This window comes from Pieris rapae, chromosome 22 (genome assembly GCF_905147795.1).
Source record: "Pieris rapae chromosome 22, ilPieRapa1.1, whole genome shotgun sequence".
Taxonomy (NCBI): domain Eukaryota; kingdom Metazoa; phylum Arthropoda; class Insecta; order Lepidoptera; family Pieridae; genus Pieris; species Pieris rapae.
The window spans coordinates 5,019,056-5,046,676 of record NC_059530.1 but is presented as its reverse complement, the minus strand read 5'-3'; the positions used below and the strand labels follow the sequence as shown (position 1 = coordinate 5,046,676).

Genomic DNA, 27,621 nt, shown 5'->3' with positions numbered 1-27,621 from the left:
GTAATATACCATTTAAAGGAGTAGCTAAAGCGATACCGAACCTGAAAAACTATTTTTTTTATTAAAATTTGCTTGCTTCATTTTTGGAAGATTTTTTTAGAATTAACGATTTAAATATAGTAACGTCTTAGTTTACTGGCTAAAAGTAGAGTAAGATTAGGTTTTAAATTTTAGCCGAGTTTCTTCTCTCTTTCCCTACTAATTCCTGATAAGTCAGTTATCAGTGTCAGTAATACTTTTACTCTATGGCGTTGCTACTTGCTGTGAGCTGTCATATGTTTGTCTGACAGCTTCCATCGACCATCTTTGGCAAGATTTCATTTATTCTATTTTCGCCTTAAGATTATAAAATAAAAACAAAAATAGGGAATTATAAAATCTCAGCAGAACAATCGGATATTATATGTGCACTTATAATGATTGAAATAATAAATTCTTATTAGATTGTGATTTAGGAATTCGAGCTAGCTCTCTAATGTGACTATGACAAAAAAATAACACTGTCTTATTTAACTAACATTTTATAAATCCTTTCGTTTATTCCTATGGTGTAATACCATGGCTCCTGGAAATAAAGACAGACATCCAAGTCATACCGGAACAATTCCTAAAACGAAAGTGCGTAACAATTGCAATGTGCCTCAAGAAGCCGTAACACCTACTCGAAGAGACATGGCATCAAATTTAGTATCTGTAAGTATTCCCATTGAATTAATTATTAAAGATGAAGTCTTCAACAGTTTAAGCACCTTCACCGCGGCTTAAGCACCATATAACTGAAACCAGAAACAAAGATTCACACAGGAGAATTAAGTATTTTTAGATTGAAATGTGCCATATTTATTGGCTGTTCGCCAAAATAGTGCCAAGTCAATTTGCTTAGAGCTATTCATATGAAAAATTCTTGATAATCTATTTATAATTTTATTAAATTACATTCATTATTAGATTTAATTAACTTATGGGAGGTTGTCTTTCTAAGTTTGGTCCAAAAAAGGTATCATTTTAATTAGGTATTTATAACAAGTTTAATTTCATGAGGTCTTGCTAGTTGTGGTGTTTTATGAGTTTGACTTTTTAGACCTCCCTAGATTGGGTGCCAGTATCAGAATACAATCCAAGAAGTAGTAACAGTAATCAGTCTAGAAAGCAAACAAACAATACATCGGATCAAGATTTTACAGATTTAGGTAAGTAATAACCTAATATTAAGTTTCTGTTTCAAACCATACTGACTTGTACATTGCTATACAAGCATTATCAATATGTGTGTTGTATCCAGATTAAATATAAGTGTATGGTTTTGTAAAAGTATACTTCTTAAACATACATTTTATTTACTTGACAATTGGGTGCCTTCAATTTTTTTATAAGTAGATTTTGCATTGATATAAATTTGTCCATATCTTTTTAAAAAGTATCATAGCAAATAATATTCTATAATGTTTTACAAATCTTTTCCTTTTAGATAATTCAGTTGCCTTTGAAAGTGGATTTGGGAGATTTGTCCCAGTACGGCCACAACCTAGAGCACTTCCGCTCACAGTTCAGAACAGAGAACACCATTCTGGAGATCGTGACAACTTAAATTATGATGCCAGCTCTTCTGGTTCACATTCCCTTCATCCTTACGCTCATCAAATGCAGAATGGTATTATTTTTAATAATCAATGTTTTATATCTGTGACAAAAATGAACAATTAATTAATTATCATACTAAGCTGATGCAAAAATTATCACTGATTAATGATAAGCTCATTATGTTATTTAATTTCTTCAATTAGGCAATATTAGAAAATTTTACAATTTTAAACTGTTTTAGGTGTAATTCCCCATTCAAACCACGCTGCGGCTGCTGTTATGATAGTGAACCCTACAACACCAAACACAGTTGCAGGGAATATACCCCAAACCTTTACTGTAAGTAGAATAAAATGTTACTTCAATATATATGTTTGTATATCCTTCACTTTCTAACGGCAACAAAGATTTAACTGAAATTTTGTATGCATTTAAATGATTGAATCTATTGGCAATATTTTCTATTATAATTTTCTGTTGTTCCATATTTATTTTACTTTGTGAATAACTAGGCATACTTTATCATTTAACACAAAAATCTCTTTGTTATAATTATTTTATTGTTATATCTGTGTGACTAAACAAATGTATAAGTTAATATTTCAAATCTTAATAATTATTAATCATCTCTATTTTGTGTGGTCTTCATAAACAACTAGACTGATTTTGATTAAATTTTCAATTTGATTTTTTTTTGTATTAAAGATGTGTACAAAACCATGTTAGTTAAATAGAAAAGTATGTTTTACTTAAATTAAACTTTGCAGGCTCAAAATCAGAATAGAAAGAATTTTGCCAGGAATTTGAATTCAAATAGACATAATTTTGAAGGTAATAATAATTCTAACAACAACACAGCTTCTGTTTCTAACAGTCGATCATCTACCAAAGCTGTGAATATGATGAACAATATGTATGACCAAGGACAAGGAAGTTTCAATAATATTAATGAAAATAATCATGTAAGTATTAATTATTACTTAAATTGTGTAAACTTATTTAGTTATGTAATGTATACTGAGTAAAAAACAAAACTATTTACTTGCTTGTTTTTATTCCTTAATATGAAATTAAATTAAATTCTTAAATTCCTTAAAAATGGACCAAATGGTTTATGAATTAGTTAATTTTGATGGTGATCACTAGATGGCAGTTGTTGCATTTTAAACATTATATTCGCTAACAAGAGCAGTGTCAGCCTAGTGTGCGACTCTCATCCCTGAGGTCATAGGTTCCATCCCCAGCTGCCCCAATGGACTTTCTGTGGCGCATTTAACATCCACATGAACAGTGAAGGAAAACATCGGGGTAAACTGACATATCTTAGACCCAATATGTTGTGGGAGTGTGTACGGCACAGGATTATGATCACCTACTTGCCAATTAAATTGATTATCATGAAACAGAGTCAAAAATCTGAGGCCTAGAGCTAAAGAGTTTGCAGCGTTCCAGTATTTTTATATACTGGTGACCACTCATTAATCTCAAGAGGCCCTGAGAGTTGTTACTCACTTAGGGCCTGTTTCACAATGTATGAATAAAGTACCAAATAACTATGCAACACATAAATTATTCGAAATATAAAAGTTCCGAATAATATACTTGGCATTTCATGACGAATAGCGCTATCTGACAGTCGTGAAACGCAAAAATACTGTTTATCCTACCAATAAGTAATAAATAGCTTATTTGGAACTTATCCGGACATTGTGAAACAGACCCTTAATATGATATATATTAGCTATACTTTACTAATTATATACCTAACTTAATCTACTTTTTGATTGAATTTGTCAATAGGTGCATAGAGAATCAGCCCGTGCTCTAGGAGAGGCCATTGTGGCAGTCTGCCCGGATGCAGCTTCAGTGGAAAGAAGACTCGGCCAAATTAGGGAATATATAAGAGTAACTTCGTCTCTTGTTGATACTATGCGTAACTCTGAAGATGAGGTATGTATTTATATGGCTTCATATATAAAATATTCCTTCAAAAGTTAGATGAGCTGGTCACGATAAATGGTTTCTTTTAAATTATTAAACAAGAATGTTGCTTAAAGTCAATATAAATTTCAATTACGTTTAATTTAGGCATTCGTTGAGCACACCAAACAGGAATATGATGAACTACTTGAAATGATACAGAAGTTAAAAGAAAGTGAACAGAAATTAGAAATACTTCTTCTGGAAAAGAATTCCGAAGCCTTAAGTGCGTTAGAAGATCCTCCGCAAGCAATCACAAGTGAAGAAGAAAGTCAGACGCAAAGGGAACATGAAACAAGCGAAGATAACACAGTAAATTGTTTAAGTGAAGCCAACGTTCCTGCGAAAAAAGTAACAAATATAGAAAACGAACAAATCAATAAAACAAATTCGCTTAAAAAGATTAATGAAGACAAAAATGTAAAGAATTTAGATCAGTCTGAGACTAGTGGAGTAGAAATAAAGGAAATAGAAACACATTATGCAGAAGACATAAATAAAGATGACGAAATCCTTAACGAAATGTTAAAGAAAAATATAAAATCGTGCACAGAAAAAATCGCGATTATAGAAGATATGAAAAGTATCACTAAAGATGCGAATAATAATGATGAAAAGGTTCTTTAGTGTGTTAGTGTTGTTGGCTGCATGGCCTATGTGTGTTACTCACCGTTTTAACAGGCGTCATTGGATTTTAGTGAATCTAACATTTAATACTTTGAAGCATTATTACATTCAAAAATAAAAATTAGACTTAGGCTTCCGACAACCTAAGCCATTTTACATTGCTGAAATTTTAAAATTTGTTAAAACTTTTCGTTTGTGTTCCCCAAGATGAATATATTTAAAAGCCTGCAACGTACATACGTAACTAACATGAGTTGCGGCAGCTGTCTTTTATTGCCCTCCTATCATATAAAAAAATCTATTGCTAAAATTGTGTGTAATATGCGTGTATCTTAAAAGAAATGATTCCCCAATTTAAAATTTTAGCAGTTTAACTCTGAAAGAAAGACAAAGCAAATATTTCTAATTTGAATAAATTTATGAGCCATTTAACGGGTCTAATCTTGAATCACACAGATAAATAATTTTGTTCTAAATTTACAGCAAGATGTCGTAGTTCGACCCGTATCGGTTCAAAGCAATGGATCTGCATACAGCGAGAATGAGTTGTGGCAAAATGAGATAAAGAACAAAATGGAGATGTCTCAGATGCGTTTGAGCGCCTTGAAGCAACAACAGAAGATGCTGGTTAAATATCAGGTAATTTTATATGGAAATTATTTAACGTGTCCCTAATACTTCAGCAAAATCTGCGAATATGTTCCATATGTTGGTATGTAGCTTCTAAAAATAAAAAATAACAAACAACACACACACACACACACATTTAAATACAATTAATAAAATCACTTTCAGGAGGAGGCCAAACAGCAATTGGAAGAATTAAATAAGCAAAGCCAAGAGATGCATCATCCATCTACATCACATGAGAACTTTTCAAATACGCAGGTATAAATATTCTAAGACCTATTAGTATTATAAATTTATTTATTAGTATCGTTATCGTGACAGTGACATTGAAGTGACGTGAAAAATATCGATTGTCAACTGTCATTTGTCAAATAATGAAAACGCCAGTTTCCGCTTGAAATTATGTCAAGAATACCGCGGAAAATGACAGCGTTGTCATAGAGAATTTATTTAATATTTAGAGAATTAGAGCACTTAAGCTTCAAATTAAAAAATCATTTATTCATGTAGGCAACATAATGTACACTTACGGACGTCAAAAAAGAAATATGCTTCTTGAAAGTTCTCAAATCAAGGGCGTAGAACGGAAGAGAAGAACTGGCAATAAACTCTGTTAAACAATGTTTTTTTAGTTCGTAGTTGACGGAATATTTGCGTTTCAGAATGTGAACGCGAATTATACGAACCCGAATCGTATGTACGCGACCAATCAAATAGGAGTGGCGACAACTCTTCCCCAAGATGTGTTTTCTAACGAAACACGTTCGAATCATTCTCAGCACCAGGAGGATCGGTTCTCGATACGGGATGGAAATATTGCTAGCAGCGAGGTATAACAAGATCACCGTTTATTTTTATATTCATAATTTTTTTTAACTACAATAAAAATGTCTATGGGAAAAAACAGTAAAAACTAGATTGGATAGATTTTCCAAATCTCAAAATACGCTCGCATCAGCTTATTTAGCTGCTAGTGTGTTTATATACATATTAATAATTAATAATAATAAATAATATCTAAGTCTAACCATAGACAAGAAAAATACCATAACCAACCAAAGACAAGAAGAAATGCGAAAGGAGGTTATGAATAGTTTAGTTTGACCTCAAATTTCTGGTTAATCTTAATATGATATTTTGTAAGGTTGAATAAATATTCTTATCGAGTTAAGGTTAACGTTTCACCAGAGTTTGTGGAAGAAATGTGTGCCATAGATAATATGATGGGAATTAGGTATATATTTTAAAATCAGGTTTGGACCTTTAATCAAGGGGTGCCAGGTTAGGGGCAATCAGGGTTGCCTCCACAAAAGAGTTAAAAAAAAATCGAATTTTCTTTGATATTTTTTTATTAAAACTTCTTTTATCAGCAATTCAATTAAGAAATGTATTAGCGAAGGAATTTTGCTGAAAGTTCTCATTTTATCTTCGCATTATTATTTTTTCGTCCCCTGGTTTTGAAATAATTTGCTTTAAAATATTGCTTCTATGTAGGAGGCAGGTCACAGAAGTGACGCGGAAGAAGATGCAGAGGGTGTCTTACAGGAGCGAGGACGAATGTTGCATAGGAGATTGCGTGATCTTCAACTCAAGAAACAGCATATGGAGAACTTGGTAAGACCACAAAACCCTAATACAGGTTATACGAGTTAATAGGCAGTTCCATGAATAAATAGTGACTATAGAATTTATACAAATTATTTTAGTTGTAATTATTACAACCCGCCATAAGGCAATGCAAGATGGCGCCGCCTATGACGTAACAAACTTGTAAACACGTTTTTGTGCATTTTTTTTACTTTTATTTGCAAGAATATGATACAATAATGTCTTGGTGGTACAATGGTGGTTCGCATATTCTTATACACATACAATGGCGTGCAAATTTATCTTAAATTGAATTTTACATAGATATTACATATGAGTCATAATATAGTCAATCCTTATAATATTTTATCACTTCATCATAAATTAATTCTAATGTTTGTGGTACAATTGACAATTTTACGTGATTTCTGTGTGAAGCTTTATATTTTATAAAAAATATTAAATGACGATATTTAACTCAGAATTAGGATTAGAGATATTGTTTACAAGCATGCTACGTCATTGTTTCGACTGACCACTTTGTGTCACGTGACGTATTACTTGACATAATGTCCTATAATCCTTATTTAGGGCAGAGCGCGATGGAGAATGTAGCGTTAGCGGTATATTGGAACTTCTTTGGAGTGTACCCGCTTGATCTGCTGGCTAATCGGGGTTTCTCGGTAGGACCTAGAAAAGTTGCTTGTTTGAGGTCTTGGTCTACCTAGAACACGGTTTAATAAATATTTTAATTGTGTTATATTATACAGGGCGTCCCAAAGTTATGGTACATGAAGGGAAAGCACCTTAAATGTCGTAGATAGGGTATTTGCTGAAGATGACTTTGTAATTTTTTAAAGTTAGTAAATTCTGCATCCAAAGATTTTCTAAAAGTTACTTGCCTCGCTTGGGAATCGACTTATATATTTTAAAAAACACCCCTAATTTTATGACTCCAATCGAAAGAATGGCCAAATCTAATAACTTTTCTTAAGTAACATATTATTTAAAAAAAGGAAAAACTCTTCTCTTCTCCTCTTCTCTCTTTAGTGGGCAGCTCATGTCTAAATGTCGTGGTCAGCAACGAAGCATCTAGAGTATTATATTAACATAGTATTAAAAAAAAGTAACAACAAATATAAAAAGTTATTATATCCTTACTAATATTTTTTTAGGTTACCGAATTCCAAAAATTGCAAATGGCCACAAGTATGGGCGTGGCTCATAATACCTATTCCAGTTCGGGTGAAGACAGTGGGGAGGAAGAGCCTTCCAGAAAATGTATGTATTTAAATTTCATATTGAGATTGGTATTTCTTTATGTTTTAATTTCAATTGTCTAAGATAGTTTTCCAATCGAAATGATGTCAATGACGTCAATATAGTTGAGAAAATTGCTAGAATAGATTTTGTTTTATTAAAACTACATACTACATGTAACATAGTTACAAGCGATGGCCAAAATGGCGTCGGCCATAATAACACAGTTTTTTTTTAATATAATTTATTGAAAAAAATAATATAATTTTTTAATTTAAGTCGTAACTTACTAAAAAGGATATACATAAAAAAGTGTCCAATAACACTACTTACTCTGTTAAAGGAAGACACTAAGTTCTAGTGTTATATTTTTTCACTGGTACTGTTTAGCATTAACATGCACTAAAACTAATTCAATTGGTAACAGCTAAGTAAGGAATTTTTAAACTTCAAACATTATAAGTAGGTACACCATTTTTCACATATACAACTTATAAATATAGTGTAAATAACAATTTTATAAATATGTACATGAAAATGTATGTATATTTATTTATTTATTTGGAAACAAAACAGATACATCTTTACAATAAAAATAAAGTTAAAAATAAAACATAAAATAAACACATTAGATGTATCCACAATAGGTTTCAATAATATAACTATATGATACAAACAAAACAAAACATGACGACAACATGACATAAATTAGAAACACATTTTTTGAACAATTCTTGTGGTAAATTTTTGGGGGTGGTTAATACAAATCATCCTTTTTCATCACAGTGTAAACACAATTTGACCGAAAGAGAGGAAAGTATTTTGAGTCCAATAAGACGGACTTATCCCCTTCTACATAAATAATCCATCTGTCTCTGTTCATCACGAAGTAAACACAATTTGACAGAAAGAGATGAATGTACTTTGAGTGCGATAAGACGTTTAGTTTAATTAATTGTGTTTTTTTTCAGGCAACAAATCTGGAGTCAATATGAAGAATGAAGATCCTTTCAAACTCATGGAAATCAAAGCTATTAAGACGGCCTTACAAAAAACTAAAGGTTATATTATGTATTCATAATTATTTCATATTTATCATAATAAGCTTTTTGACAAGATTTTAAAAACGAATTTTTATTGTTAATTTAGTATTGGCTGTTAAAATTCAAACTAATTTAGAAAATCCATTACAAAGGTAAATGTGACACAAGATGGCGTCGCATGTATGCCGTAAAATTCCAGTGAACACCTAAACAAACATGTCATTCTTAAAGAAAACACATTTTTACCGGATAAAAGAACTTATAATTATTTAACATAACTTTAAAGTTTTCCGACGTTTTTCGTTTTCTTTTTATTATGTTAAATAATTATAAGTTCTTCAATGCGGTAAAAAAGTGTTTTATTTAAATGTATAAAAGCTATGTTAATAAAAGACTATAGAATAGTATGTCATTCTTAAATAATACAAATACATATTATATTTTGATCAAGTCCTTGGACAAATTTAATGACAATTAGATAGACGAAGGCAATTATTTAGGACTAGTCTGCGACTTTGGTGGACTTTTTGATTAATTGATGATTATTTAAAAGTAAGTTTACGTTTTTTCATAATGCCAATCTTTCGTCCTTTTCTGTCATATAAATGATAAAAAGAGACAGATTATGACAGAGACAATTAGGAAGGGTTGTTATTTTAAACGATGTCGTCGTAAACGGTTTCGACTGTATGTCAAAACATAAACATAACTATGACTATTCTATAGTTATAGCATAGACAATAGTTATGTTATGTATGAAAATTAATCTTTTTTTTTAGATCTCATGAGGTCAGTGGAAACCTTTGAAGTGGATCATTTATCTGGAACAACGGAAGACACCTTCCATATGCCGTCGCATTCTAATAATATACACGACAAGTGAGTTTTTTTAGAGGCAATAATATAATATATAGATGCATGACTTTTTCAAATAATAGCCTACGGAACGTCCAAAAAGGGAAATCGCAGCCCATAGACACCTATTTTTAATGAGTGCGTTGCCGTCCTTTGAGTACACTCGAATTTTGAATTTATATATTATGGTTATTTATTAATAATATTCAGTGGTGCTATAGTGAATTGTTAAATGCGCGTTTGAAAGTCTATTGGTGCACAGCCGGGGATCGAACCTATGACTTCAGGCAGGAGTTGCACGCTGAAACCACTAGGCCAACACTGCTCTAAATAGAATTATTCATAAATATTTATTTCGAAATAAGCGCGTTATATTTTTTTAAGTGGCTGACTTCAGTCTATAATTGCCATCATTTAACATTACCATGACTTATTAACGTTTGATAGAAGAGGGTCTGTTTTACAATGTCCGGATAAGTTCCAAATAAGCTATTTATTACTTATTTGTAGGATAAACAGAATTTTTGCGTTTCACGACTGTCAGATAGCGCTATTCGTCATGAAATGTGAAGTATCTTATTCGGAACTTTTATCTTTCAAATAATTTATGTGTTGCATAGCTATTTGGTACTTTATCCATACATTGTGAAACAGGCCCTAAGAAGAGTAGGAAAACCAGAACTAGAACTTTTAAACAAACGGGAACGGAAAATTATTAACAAAAATTATCGGGAGTCGAACATTTTTTCGATATCGTATTGGCTTACGTAATGATGGTGTATGTTTTTTGTGAATGAATAAATAAAAACACTAACACAAATCAGGAGAAGAATAAGGTTATTAAAATATTATTCAATATAGCATTTTGACCGTTTAAGAACAGTTCAATGATCAAAATTGGTGTAGTAGTTTTTGATATATGCTTTTTACAGTAAGTCTGAATCGGGCAGTGTGGGTGGATGGTCCGGGGAAGGTAGTGTTTGTCGGGTTTTGAACTCACTACCGCATCGGCACAAGTTCACGAACGGACACTCCGGACAAAATCACTCGCAACGGACCCAGAATCATGTCCAGAATCGGCAAATGCAACCACAGCAAAGTAAGTAAAAAAAAACTAACAAACAATAACATCTTTCCTCGAATTTTGTAATATATTTATAGTTTTCTCTTAGTATATCTCTGTTAAAGGGTGTGCAATTACATAGTTTAGTTATAATAGGCAACCTTTTTAATAAAAAATATTCAATTTTCAGGTCACGAAGCAAATATTAATTCGCTTCAAGAGCTGGCGCAGGAGTTGCGAATGGAGACCGAAAAGATAATGGGCGAACGGGCTCGTATCAAGGATCTCGTTACAAATAAAGGTATGTAAATGACGATTTCAGTCAGTTACACTATGTTTATAATGCAGTATGAAATCCAACGCTCGATTCCAAAAAATCGTGTGTACGTACGAACGTATACGCGTTATAAGTACGTTTATTTTAATAATATAATATAATACATTGTATATACGTCTGTGGCGTAACACGATAAAAATATTTTCAGAAATTTTATGTTTCGCCTCATTCTACGTTTGTGGAGAAAACTACACTAAAAATAGAATAAATTAAAATGTTGACTATAGCTAACTTCAGAGTGTCGGTTTTTTGTGATGCGCGCGCACATCGTCAAAATTTACTCTCATTATTTTTCCCTAACGCGCCAAAAGAACTATATCTTCAAAAATATATGTTTTCTGCTTGAACAGTGATTCATATACCCTTTTGCTGTCTCTATAGTTAATATTTAACTTATATTGATTGTGAGTCAATTATCCTTTGACAGAGCTTTTACATGTCTGTTTATACATACTATTATTTATATGTTTTCTTTAGATTTTATTTTATTTAATTTTAGTTATAGTTGCATGTTACCCTCTGTAGGTGTGTCTTTTTTTTATTGTTCCATATTAGGGTTGCCTGCAAGAAATCACTTGTTAGCGATAAAGCCGCCCGCTGCATAATAACTTATGTTACCTACTTACTTTTTTGTTTTTTTTATGTGTGTAATTATGTATATTAAGGCAATGAAGCATAAATAAATAAATAAAAAATGTGTTCATCAAAATATGCGTCTCTTGAACGGGCGCTCCTTTCAGTAGGCTGGGTCACTTTATAACTAGGATTGTGGTCCAACGTCTGTCCAATTCTCTATGTAAGGAAACGGACAAAATACAGACATATTTGCAAATTTCCTTCAGACGCAGTAGTTCATGACAACCAAGATATTTTTCTTACTATATCAATTATTGATTAGTTGCCGAAGCAAGCCGAAAGCCGAAGAAAGTGAATGAGGAAGTCAGTGTGCCCTGCCCGGGGCCTGCTGAAAGGAGGCAGATGCAACTGAGGGCTCTGCTTGCCGAGAAGCAAAGGGAATTGGAGCTTTTGCTTAACAAAGAGGTAATTGTTGAAGAAACTTATTTTATATATATAAATCTCCTGTCACGATGGTTGTCCGCGATGGACTCCTAAACTACTTAACCGATTTTAAATTAAATTGGCACACCGTGAGCACTGTGGTCCAACTTATGAGATAGGATATCTTAGATCTTTATTTATAGTCGCAATTTTATTTTATTGCAAATTATTTGTCTATAATTAATTGACAGTCACAATTATCTGTTAACTTCAAAAGATCCTAACATAATATGTCGATAATTTTCGACTGGATTGAGTAATCAATACACTGCTATGGTAAACCGACAAACGTGTCATATAAGCTACAATTCAATATCATGATTACCACGTGTTATTTAGGCTAAAGTATTAATTAAGTTTATTTTGTGAAACGAAGGAGAAAAGAAGTTCGTGGGGGCAGCTAGTTTTATATAAAAATTTCTTATATCATGATTGATTTAGTTTGTCAACTTCAGGTAATGAACGCGAGCTCGGAATCGCCGCAAGTTAAGGCGGATTCCCGAGCGGTTTCCGTCGCTAATCAGTCCTATAGGTTAGTATTGCTAAGTAAACCATACAAATTATTTAATCTATATATAGCAAGATATTTTTATATACATATATACAGTGTTAACTCTTTATAACGAAACTCAATAGGATAACAAAAGCTAGACCGACTTCGGATGTGACATAACCAAAAAATTATACCGATAATAAATATTTACGGTCTTCAAATATGAACACATTTCTTCGTTATAGATAATTGTGTCGCTATAAAGAGTGTTTCAATATGTGGGGTTTTAACGCTAACCAACAAAGTTGGGCTAACTTCAACGTTACAGGGACGTTATTGTTATAAAGGATAACGTTATAAAGAGATTACACTGTATATATAGCGTTATTTGTGAGTGTGTTGTGAGTGAGTTTTGTAAATGCTAAACAGTGGTAATTGAAAATATAGAATACAAGTGTTGTGACAAAATTGATCTATGTTATCAACACACTAGGAAAGATTTTTTTATGCCATAAGAGGCTCATCTGATGTTAAGTGATACCGCCGCCCATGGACATTGCCAGAAGGCACGCATGTGCGTTGCCGATTTACAAGAATTGCTACGCTCTTTTCTTAAAGGATTCTAAGTTGAATTGGTTGAAAATACTTCAGTGGGCAGCTGATTCCACATAGTGGTGCTGCATGGCCAACGCTCAGTGTACAATTATTCCGTGGTACATGGTGCATGTCTAAGATTGTATAAAGAAACTAGCTGACCCGGCAAACGCTGTTTTGCCATGTTTTTGTGCCAAAAAATTAAAGTTTATAATTAACAAAAAAAACATAAGGGATGATTGTAGAGGGCTGAAAATTTAGGGTTGCATGTATTTTTATATGGTGTATCGTAAAAAATAAAAACGAAAAATTTTGTCTAAAAAATAAATAAAAAAATTTACCCTGGTGGACCATCAACATTTAGGGGGATGAAAAATAGATGTTGTTCGGTTCTCAGACCTACCCAATACGCACACAAAATTTCATGAGAATCGGTCGAGCCGTTTCGGAGGAGTTCGGTTACTAACCCCGTGACACAAGAATATATATAAGAAATCTCTTAGTGTTACAACTAATCAAAAAAAAAGTCGCCCAAAAACTTAAGTATGCCTGATTGTATGAGTATGTGTGCGTATAATTTCTTTTTGTATTTGAGAGTGTGGGTAACAGTTGTAAGCGTGCGCTGTCTTAGTTAACTTAGAGTCGTGCCAAAATATGTATGTCTGCAGCATCTTTTTTATGCCTTATATGTGTTTGGATAATTTAAATGCATGCATCGGGATTTTATTATAAAAGATTATTATATTATTGTTTTAGTTACATATACATTGTCCTGAATATATTTGAATGTGAGCTTTAATGTATAATTGATAATCAAAATTTATTGTGAAATGATACCATGATACATAGTTTTTTTACCATGGTAATGTTCTTTTATGATACAGTGAACCTGAAGAAGCCGAAACATCGGAACATATTCAGATTGATTCGCAGCATTCTAGAGAAACGGAAAATTTTAGAGTAAGTTATACATTTGCATTGTAATTATTATATATTTTTATAATTTATTTATTTATTCCACTACATTATTCTACCTTAACAGTCACTACTAATTCCGCCAAAATAATACCCACGTCAATTATTCTAGGTACATGAAAACCATTAAGCAAAAAATTAAAAAAAATTGTATGCCTAAGGGCCTGTTTCACAATGTCCGGATAAGTTCCAAATAAGCTATTTGTTACTTATTGGTAGGATAAATAGTATTTTTGCGTTTCACGACTGTCAGATAGCGCTATACGTCATGAAATGTGAAGTATCTTATTTGGAACTTTTATCTTTCGAATAATTTATGTGTTGCATAGCTATTTGGCACTTTATCCATACATTGTGAAACAGGCCCTAAATCTTATAACTAATAATATAGCAAGCAACTCTTGTGAATTCAGATAGTGTACAAACAGATAGAGCTTCCTTAATAGAAATTTTGTTAATTATTTGTATTTCTCGCGTGAGTGGCGCTTTGCCAACCAAGTTGGAATGTGCGCGCGGTACATCCAAAAGCTTAGACGTAAGCCTCAGGTTTCTACTTGGTACCCGTAGAACCAGTCTCCATTATATCCATATTATGCACCCGACCCGTAAGTATCTTAAATAAATACACTGATTATATGCAAGAAACAACGTAACCAACGTACGTTGTGACTTGTGTGGACCTTTGTCCCAATAATTTTGTATGTTTAACTTGGGGCAAGACTTTTTTTTAGGGCGTATTTCTAATGGAATACGATATTTTATTACTTTAAAATTTAATTTCAGGGTGGCGGTGACAGCGCGCTCGGCAGCCGTTCAAACACAGCCCCGTCCCAGCATGCGAGTGCATACTGTAGCGATACTGACAGGTATTTATTTCACTTTAATCTACCGAAACTTAGGCTATTTATAATATGTAAAAGTGTTATTTAGTCCATATTTCCCCATATAAAGCACATATTTCAGAACATATATTTTTCTTTATTCAACTTGTCAATTAATAATTAATTTACTAAAAAAGTTATTAGGTATCGCGGTATATATGCAAACCCAAACAGCAAACACAGCCGAATTATGATTGGATTTCTCCCCTGAAATCCCCTAGGATGGAACCCCTAAATCTAGACGGCAATCCCCTGAACTGGCAACACTAGATGTGGTCGACAATGACGTGGCTTGTAAATAATAAACAAACGCATACGCTGTCTAGGCGTAAATTTTGTTGGACAATGATTTTAAATGAAATATAAGGTGTATTAGTGTAAATTAACAATGATAAAACAAAAACAACTTACATGCATCGTATGTCTTATAAGATGCCGGATAAAAAACCGATATTCGATTAAAATTATACATTTTTATAGCTCAAGTCCCATAGTCAGTAATAAATAATAAAGCCCATATTTTTTTATATAATAAAAGGTGTTTTGATAAAATTACAGTGCGTCAAGAGGCAAGTCGAATCAGCGGAACCGACAGCGTCGACGAACACAAGATCGTCTTGAAGCCAACGAGCACGTATGTCTATTCATTATACGTAGTTTTTATAAACCTTTCTTCAACTAATTTACTATTTGTCCCTGTCTCTCTTTACTTCTACCTCTTCCTCTGTCTCTTTCTTTCTTTTGTACTCTTGTGTACTTTTACACGTATTAGAGTGGAATCTATGACAAAGATAATTTTAGAACAGGGGGACAAATATGCAGAGCTTGGCACTAATTGACACCCATTAGCGCCTTTCCACAAGACTCGCGTGTGTTGCCAGCTTTTAAATATTTTTTTATTGGCCCGCGGTATATTTCGAAAAAACCCAACAAAAAAAAATTTTTGGTTTATTTGATATATTTAACATCAGATACTTATACTCACGGGCGACACATCAAACGACTTATTGCTTCTCAATTATTCTAAACTAGTTTATTCCAGATTATTCCTTCATTTAACATAATATAAGAGGCTGGATGGCACGGTTTGTTCGGCTCTATTTGAGCTACCGATGTGATAACTTGGACAAGCGATATACTAGCGAATTGCCTGAGCCGTAAACTTAAGTGGTTACTAACTATAGTTGTTATAAAGTTGTTTGAACGAAAACTAACAACAACACAACCGTAATTTCATTACAATTAACAGTATATTCGTTTATTTTTGTGTATCTTCGTTTATTTTCGTGTGTCTTCGTTTATTTTCGTGTAATTTCGTTTATCTTCGTTTATTTTCGTTTATTTTCGTGTAATTTCGTTTATCTTCGTTTATTTCCGTTTATTTTCGTGTAATTTCGTTTATTTTCGTATATCTTCGTTTATTTTCGTGTAATTTCGTTTATTTTCGTTTATTTTCGTCTATATTCGTTTATTTTCGTCTATCTTCGTTTATGTTGGTGTATCTTCGTTTATTTTCGTTTATTTTCGTTTATTTTCCTTATTCTTCGTGTATTCTTATATATTGAATAAATGATTTTTGTTTGTTTATTTATTGTCGTATTATTTCATGTCTTATATCGCAAGAAATATTATCACTACTTTGTTATGCACTAAGTACTTGACCCGCGAACGAATTGCACACTTAAGTTTACTGTATCACTACATAGTATAAAACAAAGTCGCTTTCTCTGTCCCTATGTCCCTTTGTATGCTTAAATCTTTGAAACTACGCAACGGATTTTGATGAGGTTTTTTAATAGATAGAGTGATTCAAGAGGAAGGTTTATATGTATAATAACATCCATTAAATAGTGGAGAAGTACTGTTATTTTTGAGGTTTCTAATGTGATGTCGTAAATAATTAAATTTTTCCCGCTTACATTGCAAACGCAGGCTGAACCCTACGAGTATTATCAAAATAATGTACTAAGTATTGTACAGATTGAAAAGGTCTACAGAAAAGTCCGTGATTTATGGATTTACATATGGACGAAGCGATTTTAACCAATACAGCATTAATCCTTAACCAATGAAATACCTTGAATACATTGTTCATTTAATATAGATCTATACAGCCCATTACAGCTTATTTAGCAGCGATTGAACGCGTATATTATCGGAGCTTTCCAGCGACGGAAATAACAATACATAATAAAAACCTGCTTTTCATCAGCATTGCACCCATGCGAAGCTGGGGCGGGTCACTAGTACTTTTATATTTCCAAAGCCAAATTTGTCTTAATGAAAGCTATGTACGGAGAAGTGAAATATTTTGTATGAAGTATTATTTAAGAATTTATGTCAAATTTTTGCATCTTCGTCTACCTCTTAATATCCGTTGATTTTGCGGGGTACAAATCTTAGGGCTAGAAGTATAATCTTAATAATATTTACAGTTGCCTCAAAATAATCAAAACAATTCGCGACACGAACCTCGTCTGGAACCGAATAACATGACGCCGCCTGTTTCACAAAACGGTAAGAATATTTTTCTATTATTGATTTTGGTCTGATTGATACCTTTACTTGGGAATTAAGTGAAGGCACTGGCCCTTTCCTTCATTAACCGCTGGAAGAATCCCAAAAAAAAAACACTAAGTGTATTTAAATTACTTATTAATTTCATTTATTTAATTATAAGTAATCTTACAGCTTAAACTTATACATATTATATGACAATACAGAAATTTAAAACAGATTACATAGATAAATAATATATTAAGATGTATATGAAACAAAAAACAAGCATTAATAGATAAAGATACATTAAATAAAACTAAAGAAAACTGAAATTTTACATTTGAAACAACTGGGACGTATAAAAGTAGACTAAGTCTGCAACTAATATTTTTATTCAATTCTGTGTCTTAGAGAGTACGACATACATAATACTTAACAAATATTTAGATTTTATACACATATTAAAATAGTCTGGTCCGTGGAACACTGGAACAAATGAATAATAGTCTATACACTACACGGTCAGCTGCTGCGAACTATGTGCGCCGCCATATTGGCCTTGGCTGCTATGACGAGCGCCTTTCACTTTATCCCTACTCCGCGGGCGACCGTCACGCGACATGCGCCACACAGACCACAAAGTTTGAGACGATGTAATAAAAGTTTCACTTTAAAAAATATCTACTCAATTTTTGTTTCAGTTGATAATGCTACAAATATGCCGTATCCTCACATGCCGCCGCCATGTTGGAATTCTAAATCTAATCAGGTACATATATTTATATCTTATGTGGGCGTGGTGAATTGTTAAAAGGACAGCTACGCACTCACGTGCCACCTGGCATCGAGTGTCCATGGGCCTAGACATATATTTCCAAATGGGTCCCATTTTGAGGACTCATAGATTATTAAAATTTATTTGTCAAATTAAATTTTATTTTATTTTTCACTTCCGACGGTCTCTGTTAAGATATTTTTGAAAAAAATACAGTTACATTTTTCGGTTACGCGTCACAATATTTCGTTACGAGCCAACTTTTTCTTGTCCCTACCACGGTTGACTCGAAGATATTCGAAGCCATTAATAACAAAAATATATAATAACGATAACAATGATAGTAATAATTGTATTATAATTAATGAATTTGTGTAATAATCTTAGTAGTAATGAGGTAAAATGAAATAATTGTATTATTTGTATTCAAGTCTGTGATACTAAAAGCCTTTTGTTAAACTTTTCTCATTTAACTTTATTTAACCAATTTCTGTAAAGTTGCATATAGTAGATCATTTTTCGAAAAATTAGGTCATAAAGAAGTTTCACTTCTTACGTGTGTAATTACACACACACATTTTTTTACAGGACATGCGAGCCAATCAATTTACCCAGAACAGTCACTCGCAAACCATGGATCGTCTCCTGGGAACGCCACAGATGACATACCCCCCATCCATGCCTTTTAATATGATGATGCCATTTGGTGGTGAGTTTATGAACAATACTATGCTATATTGCAACTTCAATACAATGTCTTGTTTGTTTTTTTTTTTTAATTTTTAAATCTACATTCGTTCCAAATCAGTGGAGCTGTCTTTTACACTCTTATAGTGTTTGATTGAGATAGCTCTATTTATTTATTTATTAAGTTTACCACATGAAACTTAGTAGTAAATCTACGGCATTTTACATAATTTCCATCTAAAATGTCTGACAGGTAAAGTAAATAAAAAAATCAGTGGCTCTACAATCTCTTTAGGTCTTGGCCTCAGATTTATGAATCTTTTTCATGATTTTTTTTTTAACCTAATAGGCAAGTAGGTGATCAGCCTCTGCCTGACACTCGTCGACTTTTTTTTTTGGGTCTAAGACATGTCGGTTACCTCACGATGTTTTCCTTCATCGAGGAAATGTAAACACACACATAGAAAGAAACTCCATTGGTGCACAGCCCGGGATCGAACCTACGACCTCAGGTATGTGAGTCGCAAGCTAAAGCCACTAGGCCAACACTGCTCAAAGTAAATAAAGCTGCTACAAAAAATTTCCAAAACAAATATATAAAGAATTCTCGACGTACTTTGTTTTTTTTTTAAATTTAATTTTTCACTCTACTCCCCTGCCATAGTGTCCAGGGACTTTATATATCACTGCTACTATTTGACGCGTCGGGAATTACGCCCCGACTACATCGGTACGACGCACTTTGTTACACCGTTAATGGTTTGCAGGTGTAATGTGTGGCTGCGCCTGCGGATGTTCGTGCAATTCTTGGGGCGCTTGGTGTTGGCAACAAATACTCATGCAGCAACGGGATATTCATCATATGAGGCAGCAGATCAATCACGTAAGTATTAACATTATACACTATTACCCACTGAAGTATTTCCGAACCAATTCGACTTAGGGTCCTTCAAGAAAAGGCCAACCAATTCTTGAAAGGCCGGCAACGCACTTGCGAGGCTTCTGGTAATGTGAATGACCATCGGTATTACTTAATCAGCTAAGCCAAGCTATTATATATTATCTTCAAACGCTTATTTACGAAGGAAATAAGATAATCGAATGGGGTTTTAAAACCATAAAATTTTCACACACACACACGCAAACACACTTCAAAATTCGTCGTATATAATGTTTTGGCTATATTTTTAATTAAAAAACTTAAAATTTTAATAAATATTTAGATAAATAAAACAAATTTATTTTTTGATTATTATTAATTTATATTGTAAACAAGGATTCGCAATCTTGCACTTCATCATATTTTTTTAATTTTTAATTTAATTAGGATCTCTCACAAACGTCATAAAAAATGTTTCTTAATGTATATTGCCAGTTCGCAAATCAATTATTTATTTATTTATTTATTAACACTTCGTTGCATTACATAAAAGGAAAATATTAATCATAATTTAATGACAAGCAACTGGCGGCCTTATCGCTTTAGAGCGATTTCTTCCAGACAACCACTCTTTATACAGACATTATAATTTTTAACAAAGCAAATACTTTTCTAAATAAACCATGTTTTTAAGATTGTTTGTAATTCCAGTTGGAAGAGCGTTGGCGGGCGGAAACAGCGTCCCACACGCTGAACAATCAAGTTCCGCCCGGAAATCGAGCCAATAACTATTGGGATAATTTTAGAAGGTAAATAATAAAGGTTTTGCTTTTTTTGTGTATCTTTAAATTGTGTCTATAATTTATGATTTCTATTTCAGATGTTAAAACCATAGAGCATTAGTTTAAGTAGTTTATATTATTTATTAGGGTAAGGATTGTGTGATTTTGGACCTTATTGCATGGTTTTACGTTTTCATATCATTTTTTTTTAATTTTCTCATTTTTTTTTCTGTAAAGACGAGATATTTTCGGACGCCCATGTAAATTTATTTACAAGAATTTAAAAAAGAAATCAAGTATTGTGTGTGGTCTTAAGTAATGTTTTCTAACGTTATATTTGTTTTATTTATTCAATTTAACATAGATTATATACAATTCTGTTTTACCCTGTTTTTACTAGTGCTTGAGAGATCGCTTTTCGAATGATGTGCCACCTTAATAGAATTTGTATGGAATTGGTCACGTGACAAAACGAGCTATTGTCATTTCCGTACGATTTCTTTAGTGGGTCAGCCTTGTCGAAAGTATTGTACTGTCGAGATGTATTCCAAAATCCCTGATTACAATAATCAAATTAATAATTTATATGACAATCATAGTTGTATTAATATTTGTAGGTCTTAGAGTTAACAAATAGATATAAATAATATGTCGTTATAGATCTTGATATACAGGAGTCATGGCTCGAGTGTCGACTCTGAATTTTGCATGTAAATCTTATTTTTTATTTATTATTATAGCAATAATAAAATGCAATGTTTCCATTGCAGTTACTCCCGCCAAAATCTTCTCTCAACAAATAGCAAGACGAACGCCGGCGGTCCAAGTTCCACCAATCCGCCTCTCGAACGCTCGCACAACTCATTACGAAGAGGCTCCGCCCAGGCCTCGCCCTGTGCCACGCCCAAACGAAACACAAACGACCCTAGAGCGGAAGAGCAAATGCGAAACTCTCAAGCAAACGTGGCCTACGAACGATCTCTATCTTTCTCATCCGCCCCAGACGTTCTAAACCTCAATCAGAACGAAGACGCACCCGTTCCGCGCAATCAGAACGACTCCGCTGCTAACATCAGCAGACAAGAAGCCGCCAACAGAAACCTCAATATTACTAACCCAATCCCAGAGATAATTCAGTCCCATTCGAATCTCAATAAGAAAAAGTCCAGCGCGAAACTACCCTCCAAAAACTCTGCCAACAGGAGAAACTACAACGCGTTGGAGTTCTCCCAAACCAGTAACATTAATATCGCTAGCACCTCCGAAGCGAATACAACCAGCCAAGAAATGGCCGCCTCAAGGCTCTTCGATATACTCCGGGAGAGCATTTACTCCGAGGTCACCACCCTCATTGGTGTCAACGAATCTCATCCGGATTTCCTCATACAATTATTCAAGGAACTGACGCACATCAGCTCCGACCGTCTCAGGCAGAGAGTTCTTCAGGCAATCCGTCAAATATCTCAGTACAATGCGGCTGTAGAGAACCAAACCGATACCACACAAGAGGATTACCCAATGGAAGCTGTCACCACGACAACGACGGAACATGATAATTATTGTGACGTACAGAACGGCCTACCGCAGATCGACAACAGAATCCTACGGTTCCTAGTCGTAAAGAGTGAGGATATCTTCAATCCGGAGCTTTTAGAGACATTTGCGAATGTTGTGATCAATAATGCAAATGACAACAGACATGCTAAGAAACTCCTCGAATCTCTCTTGAAATATGATGGGATGAGGGTTTGCGACGTCTACAGCGACATAATAGAAAACTTGCCAGCCATGCTAAGCGTCGAAGAGGACAATCACCATAGTGAATCGGAGCCGAATTTGCAGGATGTTGCGGGATCTCTGAGTCTATTTGGTTCCAGCGACACTCAGATGCATCAGATGAACGGATGTCCGTACATTTGGCCTGGACATGTTCATATGGACATGGATTCAACAGACACGAACAATAGCCAAGAAGGGAAATCCGATCTTATAACGTGTTCGGAAATGCTTAACGGCGATTTGGCTGAAGCCGACCAGACGTGTCGATCGGATGTGAGCGAGAACGCCGGAAATAGACAGGATGATGGCGGTAATGCGGAGGCTCTACCGGATGTTGTCGACACGGAGGAAGTCACCCCTACAGAGGTAATACAACAAGTACTTTATTGTAGATGTCTTCCACTTATAAATTGTGCTGCTCGCTATAGCAATAACTGAGCGTTCATAATTATTAACGAAACTACTAAGTAAGTATTCCTGCTAGCTCATGGTATTTTTCCTATTTAACGCTTATATTGCACCTTTTGCAGTTTTCTACTTGTATTTTAATATAAATAAATATGAAAACGTTTTTCGCATTTTTAATTCTTATCTATTTCTTCTCTAATTTTGACATGTCAAAGGATAGTGCTTTTTTTAAATTACTGTTGATATTTATACTATAAATAAGACCCCAGTTTAATTTTTCTATCATAATGTTAAAAACTTGGCTTGTAAATACTTAAAACAACCTTGGAAAAGGATTATGATTTTTTTTTCTTTAAACCAGCATTTGGGTTTCACTCAGTGGTGCCATGATTTTCTTTGCGAAGAATTCGGACATATTTTGCTTAATTGTGTACATAAACCACTATGGGTTTTTTCTTGCATATATTTTGGTCTTTCACTGAAGATATAAAAACAAAATATTCAAAAATAACATTTATTACAATATAATTATTTATAGTAAATCAGGTACATATTATCACAGATAGTTTCATCAATTAATTCATTTATTACTAACTTTAAAAAAAGTTTAAATATAGTGTATAAATTTGAACAATATTTGCATTAAAGGCTGAAGCAGAATGGCTCGGACTTGACCGTGTGCCAACAAGGCTGCATATGGAAGACAAATCTGAAAAACAGAAAGGTGATATTAATAAATCATATTGATTAACAAAACACTCAAACAGCTACACATAGTTAGCATTTTAGTCTGAGCGATCCCTGTAACAAATTTTAAATTAGTTCTTCTAACACTGCACCTGCAACAGAAAAAAACATAAATATACTCATTTTCGTATTTTTCTTTCAGATTAAACTCCGAAGTTTTTGATGGTTCTTGTATTATTCAATATACTATTATTTTGCAATGCTTGTCTCAACATAATTTATGTAATATTTATTTAGAACAAATAAAATATCAAAATGTAATCTGATTGTTTTTAAATAAAAAACCGCCCTTTTCCTAGTTTACCTTTATTTAGAAAAAACCTTTGATATTATAATACTTGAAAGAAAAACTTTCTAACTTAGTACTTATAGTCTTTTATCATAGTCAATTATCACTGTTAGTCTGAAATTTTAGTCACACACACTGATAAAAGTTCCCGCCGTGAATATGCCAATATAAGGTTGCCATTAATTCCTCTGATGTAGAATCCAATTTCAAATTCTCGTTAGTCTCAGGTCCATGTTTTTTCATTGTTTGTACTTCTGTAGATAAAATTAACATTACTTAAAATCTGTTAACTTAATAACATTAAGTATAAAAATTTGTACAGTATTTCTTTGTTTTACAAGCTATAACATATGGACCATGAGACAACGAGAAATATCTGGATTGTTGTGGGTTGGACGCAGTAAACATGGGTTGTAGTTGGAAGTCGGTGGCACCATAACCTCTGAAATAAATCAAATTCTGTCACAGTGTGCCCTTTCATTTTTTCATAGGAAGTCCACTCAACTTTTGTTGCTTTTTCTTGAGAATTATTATCTTAATACTACCACATAAATTACATTTTTTTAATTAAATTAAATTCACCTAAAATTAATAATAATTAAACATGGATTATTTTACCTATTGGTAAGAGAAAATTATTTTGAAAACAAATGATTTATCCATTTTAAATAATATTAAAAACCTTAAATTAATAAATAACCTTATTATAATAATATATAATTGTTATAAAACTATTACTATTTTTTTAAAACACTTATATAGTTTTGCATAGACCTCAAAGACAGTTTCAATTATATAGTTTTTAATGCTTATATAGTAATTTTTTTATATTTAGATGATAATGTATACACATTGACAAGTTTTGACTTTCTACAATACATATTATTACATTAATTCTGTCAGAAGATCTTAACAAGTGTATGTGATAAGATATAAAGTATTGAAATCAGGATAATAATAATTGTAAACATAGATTTTATTCTTAAGTGCCAAGGAGAGTTTTCGTACTGCTCTCACTAGTTTTAAAAATGCCAGTGTTGTGATAGTGTTCCTTTACTGACTTTCCTAGACTGTAAAATTTTAGTATACAATTTCAGTGTTTTCATAGAATAAAATCTTCTGAAGAGAATTATGAAAAAAAATTGAATGAAATACACTAAGTATTGTAACATAAATGGTGAATATTTCTCTTGTTTATATAAATTGTCTAAAACAGCACTTTCATTTTTTGTTAAATATGTATAGAACTAAAATGGATAGTATAAACAAGTAAACCATTTCTTTATGGCTAAAATTTAATAATGTAAGCTAACACATTAAACACAAATATTATTATTATAGAAACCCAATGGCCTAAACACTGGGCTTTTTTTCACTTAATACTATGCTTACAACAATTCATAAAATTAACAATAAGAGAAAGCAACAAAACAAGAGTTAACCTGAAAATCAACTATATATATAAGACTTCATTTATGATGTCCCAACTTTTAAAGCCATTCTCTGAAAATTTGAAAAATTATATATATTGAAGCCTCATTGAAAGAGTATTTTATTATAGGACAAGCAAATTAAAATGTTAATTTCAATCAGGCTTCAAGATCAAGAAATAATTAAAATGCTTACCCTGCCTTTGTCGTTTACAGCGCGAATGTTCGTTTTCTTCAGCACACCTCTTTCTTGTGTTGTTTTCAATGACTGGCGGATTCTTCAATGGATTATCAATAGTAGTTTCTATCATTTCCGTATCTTGGATAGGTTCAGATCTGTTACTAGAATTGTGATACCCATAATAGCAGTTCGTTGATATATGAAGGTTGCGACATTGACCCATAAAATAATTAGATTCACTGCAAATGGGTGCAGGCCGGATGGCGTCAAAATTATTTTTGGCATCTTGCATGTGGTAGAAGTTAATACTGCTAGCAGGCATTTTAAAACGTATGATGCGATAAATACACTGTACTTATATTGCCTAGCTTACAGAACAACAAGTCTTTTAGATTCGATATTTAACGATAGCAACAGGTTAGAATATAGAATAAGTGTTTTCAGTGTTCTTTTCCTCGACTTAATTTTTATTGTTTGTTGAATGACGCTACAAACCATAGAATAATATTTTAAATACCATATACTTCGCTGGAAGTACTAGTATTCTGTGGTAAATACTCTACATCGACTTATAATTTTTTTTTTTATTTATTAGCCGGATACAAAGTCCATTGGCAACGACTTATCATAAAAATGCAGATTTGCCAACAAACTGAACCTGTGTTCATACCTTAGTAGGCCAAACATCAAAATATTTACTGAATAATTAAATAATATTTATTTATTTAATAAATCATGAATCTGTTTCATATGATGTACTAAGCATCCGTCAGAATAAGAATTTTACTATTAACTATTGTTAGTGCTGTGCTGGTATTAACTATCAGTTCATGTGCTGCTAGAAATGTACTTTTTTTTCACAGCGTGCAAACTAATCATGTACGTGTCGATAATTTTTTAATTATTATTTTTTCCACTCATAGAATAGGAAAGGCTGTTTGTGTTAAAAACTGTGTATGTGCTTAACAAAGTTATTGAATCACTTTCAATAATATATTCGAAAGACTACATTTATTATTTAAAAAAATGCGTGCGTACAAAGTACATAATATGTGTAATTGAAACTTCTTTGTAAATTAATCATTACTACTGATATTGATAATATTAATTATTATTGAGGTAAAAGACCCAATAGATCATGCACCAGTAATAGTATACGATCACTCCATGTATTTGTATATTTATGTTTACACTGTATACGTGGTAATAATAATATAAAAATCTGCGTTTACTGCACATAACGTTATGCGACACAATTGCCATTAAAGTTCTAATTTGTAACTTCTAAACGAAAACATAAACCAACAGCGTGAATTTTTTTCTCGGTCTCCCTTTCTCACTCTCTCTGAATTGGTTTCTATTGCCCTCTCCCGTTCCTTCAACAAAAACGCTGCACATCTTTGTGATATTTCATCCGTTAAAAACATTACCCTCGTGCGACTAAAGAAGTTTCACTTTAAAAATATTAGGTCTAATTTTTATAATAAATCTTTTCTAGAAGAAGAATTATTGATGAAATCTATTAAGTTCATACTGCAAAGGAATTTAATTGAAACCGTTACCATAAGTTGAAATTATGACATTAATGGTCATAGTGTCGTACACATTTTATACTTAAACTATTTAACTTATATTTAAAATAAAACTTCTTTAGACGTCTTGTACAGTGCGCAGATTTTTTTTAATTTATTTATATTATTATTATCACGTAAACTGTGTGAATGTAAATTTACAAATACCTGTAGTGATCATACACTGATACATGATCATCTATTGGGGCATTTACCTTAGTAATAATTATTTGACAAAGAAATGTCTCTTCTGACATGTATACTTTGTACGCACGCACCCTTTTTTACCGACCTTACCAGTTATTCTTCAAACTACTACCTCTACTTACTTACTACTACTACCCGACAATACTACTTGTAACCACGATATTCGACTAACTAATAAATCCAATAATCATATTCCGACAACATTCAACATTCGACTACCCTTTGTCAATCTTTACTCTTTCGGCAAAGGTTATTTCAAGGTAACTCAGTTTTTTTTATAGAACAGGGGGCAAACGGGCAGGAGGCTCACCTGATGTTAAGTGATACCGCCGCCCATGGACACTAAATGCCAGAGGGCTCGCGAGTGCGTTGCCGGCCTTTTAAGAATTGGTACGCTCTTTTCTTGAAGGAACCTAAGTCG

The 27,621-nt window shown here is 32.8% G+C and overlaps 2 protein-coding genes across 5 annotated transcripts; one reads left to right on the top strand and one right to left on the bottom strand.

Annotated features, from left to right (window-relative positions):
• Nucleotides 1-280: 280 nt before the first annotated feature.
• On the top strand, nucleotides 281-23,783 carry LOC110996529 (probable WRKY transcription factor protein 1). Of its 4 annotated transcripts, XM_045633014.1 has the most exons (29): nucleotides 282-693; nucleotides 1,082-1,190; nucleotides 1,469-1,651; nucleotides 1,823-1,920; nucleotides 2,349-2,543; nucleotides 3,382-3,531; nucleotides 3,670-4,179; nucleotides 4,672-4,827; nucleotides 4,984-5,076; nucleotides 5,481-5,648; nucleotides 6,313-6,432; nucleotides 7,581-7,686; nucleotides 8,637-8,726; nucleotides 9,488-9,587; nucleotides 10,496-10,662; nucleotides 10,817-10,927; nucleotides 11,862-12,004; nucleotides 12,478-12,554; nucleotides 13,994-14,069; nucleotides 14,868-14,950; nucleotides 15,524-15,599; nucleotides 17,401-17,482; nucleotides 18,166-18,233; nucleotides 18,828-18,948; nucleotides 19,694-19,809; nucleotides 20,518-20,615; nucleotides 21,359-22,733; nucleotides 23,424-23,499; nucleotides 23,665-23,783. In XM_045633014.1, the coding sequence occupies exons 1-29, from the start codon at nucleotides 559-561 to the stop codon at nucleotides 23,667-23,669; spliced, it is 4,887 nt and encodes a 1,628-aa protein (XP_045488970.1). In that variant the 5' UTR covers nucleotides 282-558; the 3' UTR covers nucleotides 23,670-23,783. The 4 variants fall into 4 exon arrangements, with proteins under 4 accessions (XP_045488969.1, XP_045488970.1, XP_045488972.1 ...); XM_045633013.1 differs by having other exon boundaries at nucleotides 281-693; nucleotides 23,424-23,783; XM_045633015.1 differs by lacking the exon at nucleotides 282-693 and adding an exon at nucleotides 860-997 and having other exon boundaries at nucleotides 23,424-23,783.
• LOC110996531 lies at nucleotides 23,729-25,925 on the bottom strand. Its single transcript, XM_022264254.2, has 2 exons — nucleotides 25,438-25,925; nucleotides 23,729-24,065 (listed from the first exon to the last, which is right to left on the bottom strand). The coding sequence occupies exons 1-2, from the start codon at nucleotides 25,742-25,744 to the stop codon at nucleotides 23,938-23,940; spliced, it is 435 nt and encodes a 144-aa protein (XP_022119946.1). The 5' UTR covers nucleotides 25,745-25,925; the 3' UTR covers nucleotides 23,729-23,937.
• Between the last annotated feature and the right edge of the window lie 1,696 nt (nucleotides 25,926-27,621).

Bases quoted from the DNA above. Each gene is read 5' to 3' on its own strand.
- LOC110996529 (XM_045633013.1), top strand. From the start codon at position 559: ATGGCTCCTGGAAATAAAGACAGACATCCAAGTCATACCGGAACAATT. The intron at 694-1,081 runs GTAAGTATTCCC...TTGACTTTTTAG, and splicing joins TGGCATCAAATTTAGTATCT to ACCTCCCTAGATTGGGTGCC. The intron at 1,652-1,822 runs GTATTATTTTTA...AAACTGTTTTAG, and splicing joins CGCTCATCAAATGCAGAATG to GTGTAATTCCCCATTCAAAC.
- LOC110996531 (XM_022264254.2), bottom strand. From the start codon at position 25,744: ATGCCTGCTAGCAGTATTAACTTCTACCACATGCAAGATGCCAAAAAT. The intron at 24,066-25,437 runs GTAAGCATTTTA...TTTTATCTACAG, and splicing joins CTGTAAACGACAAAGGCAGG to AAGTACAAACAATGAAAAAA.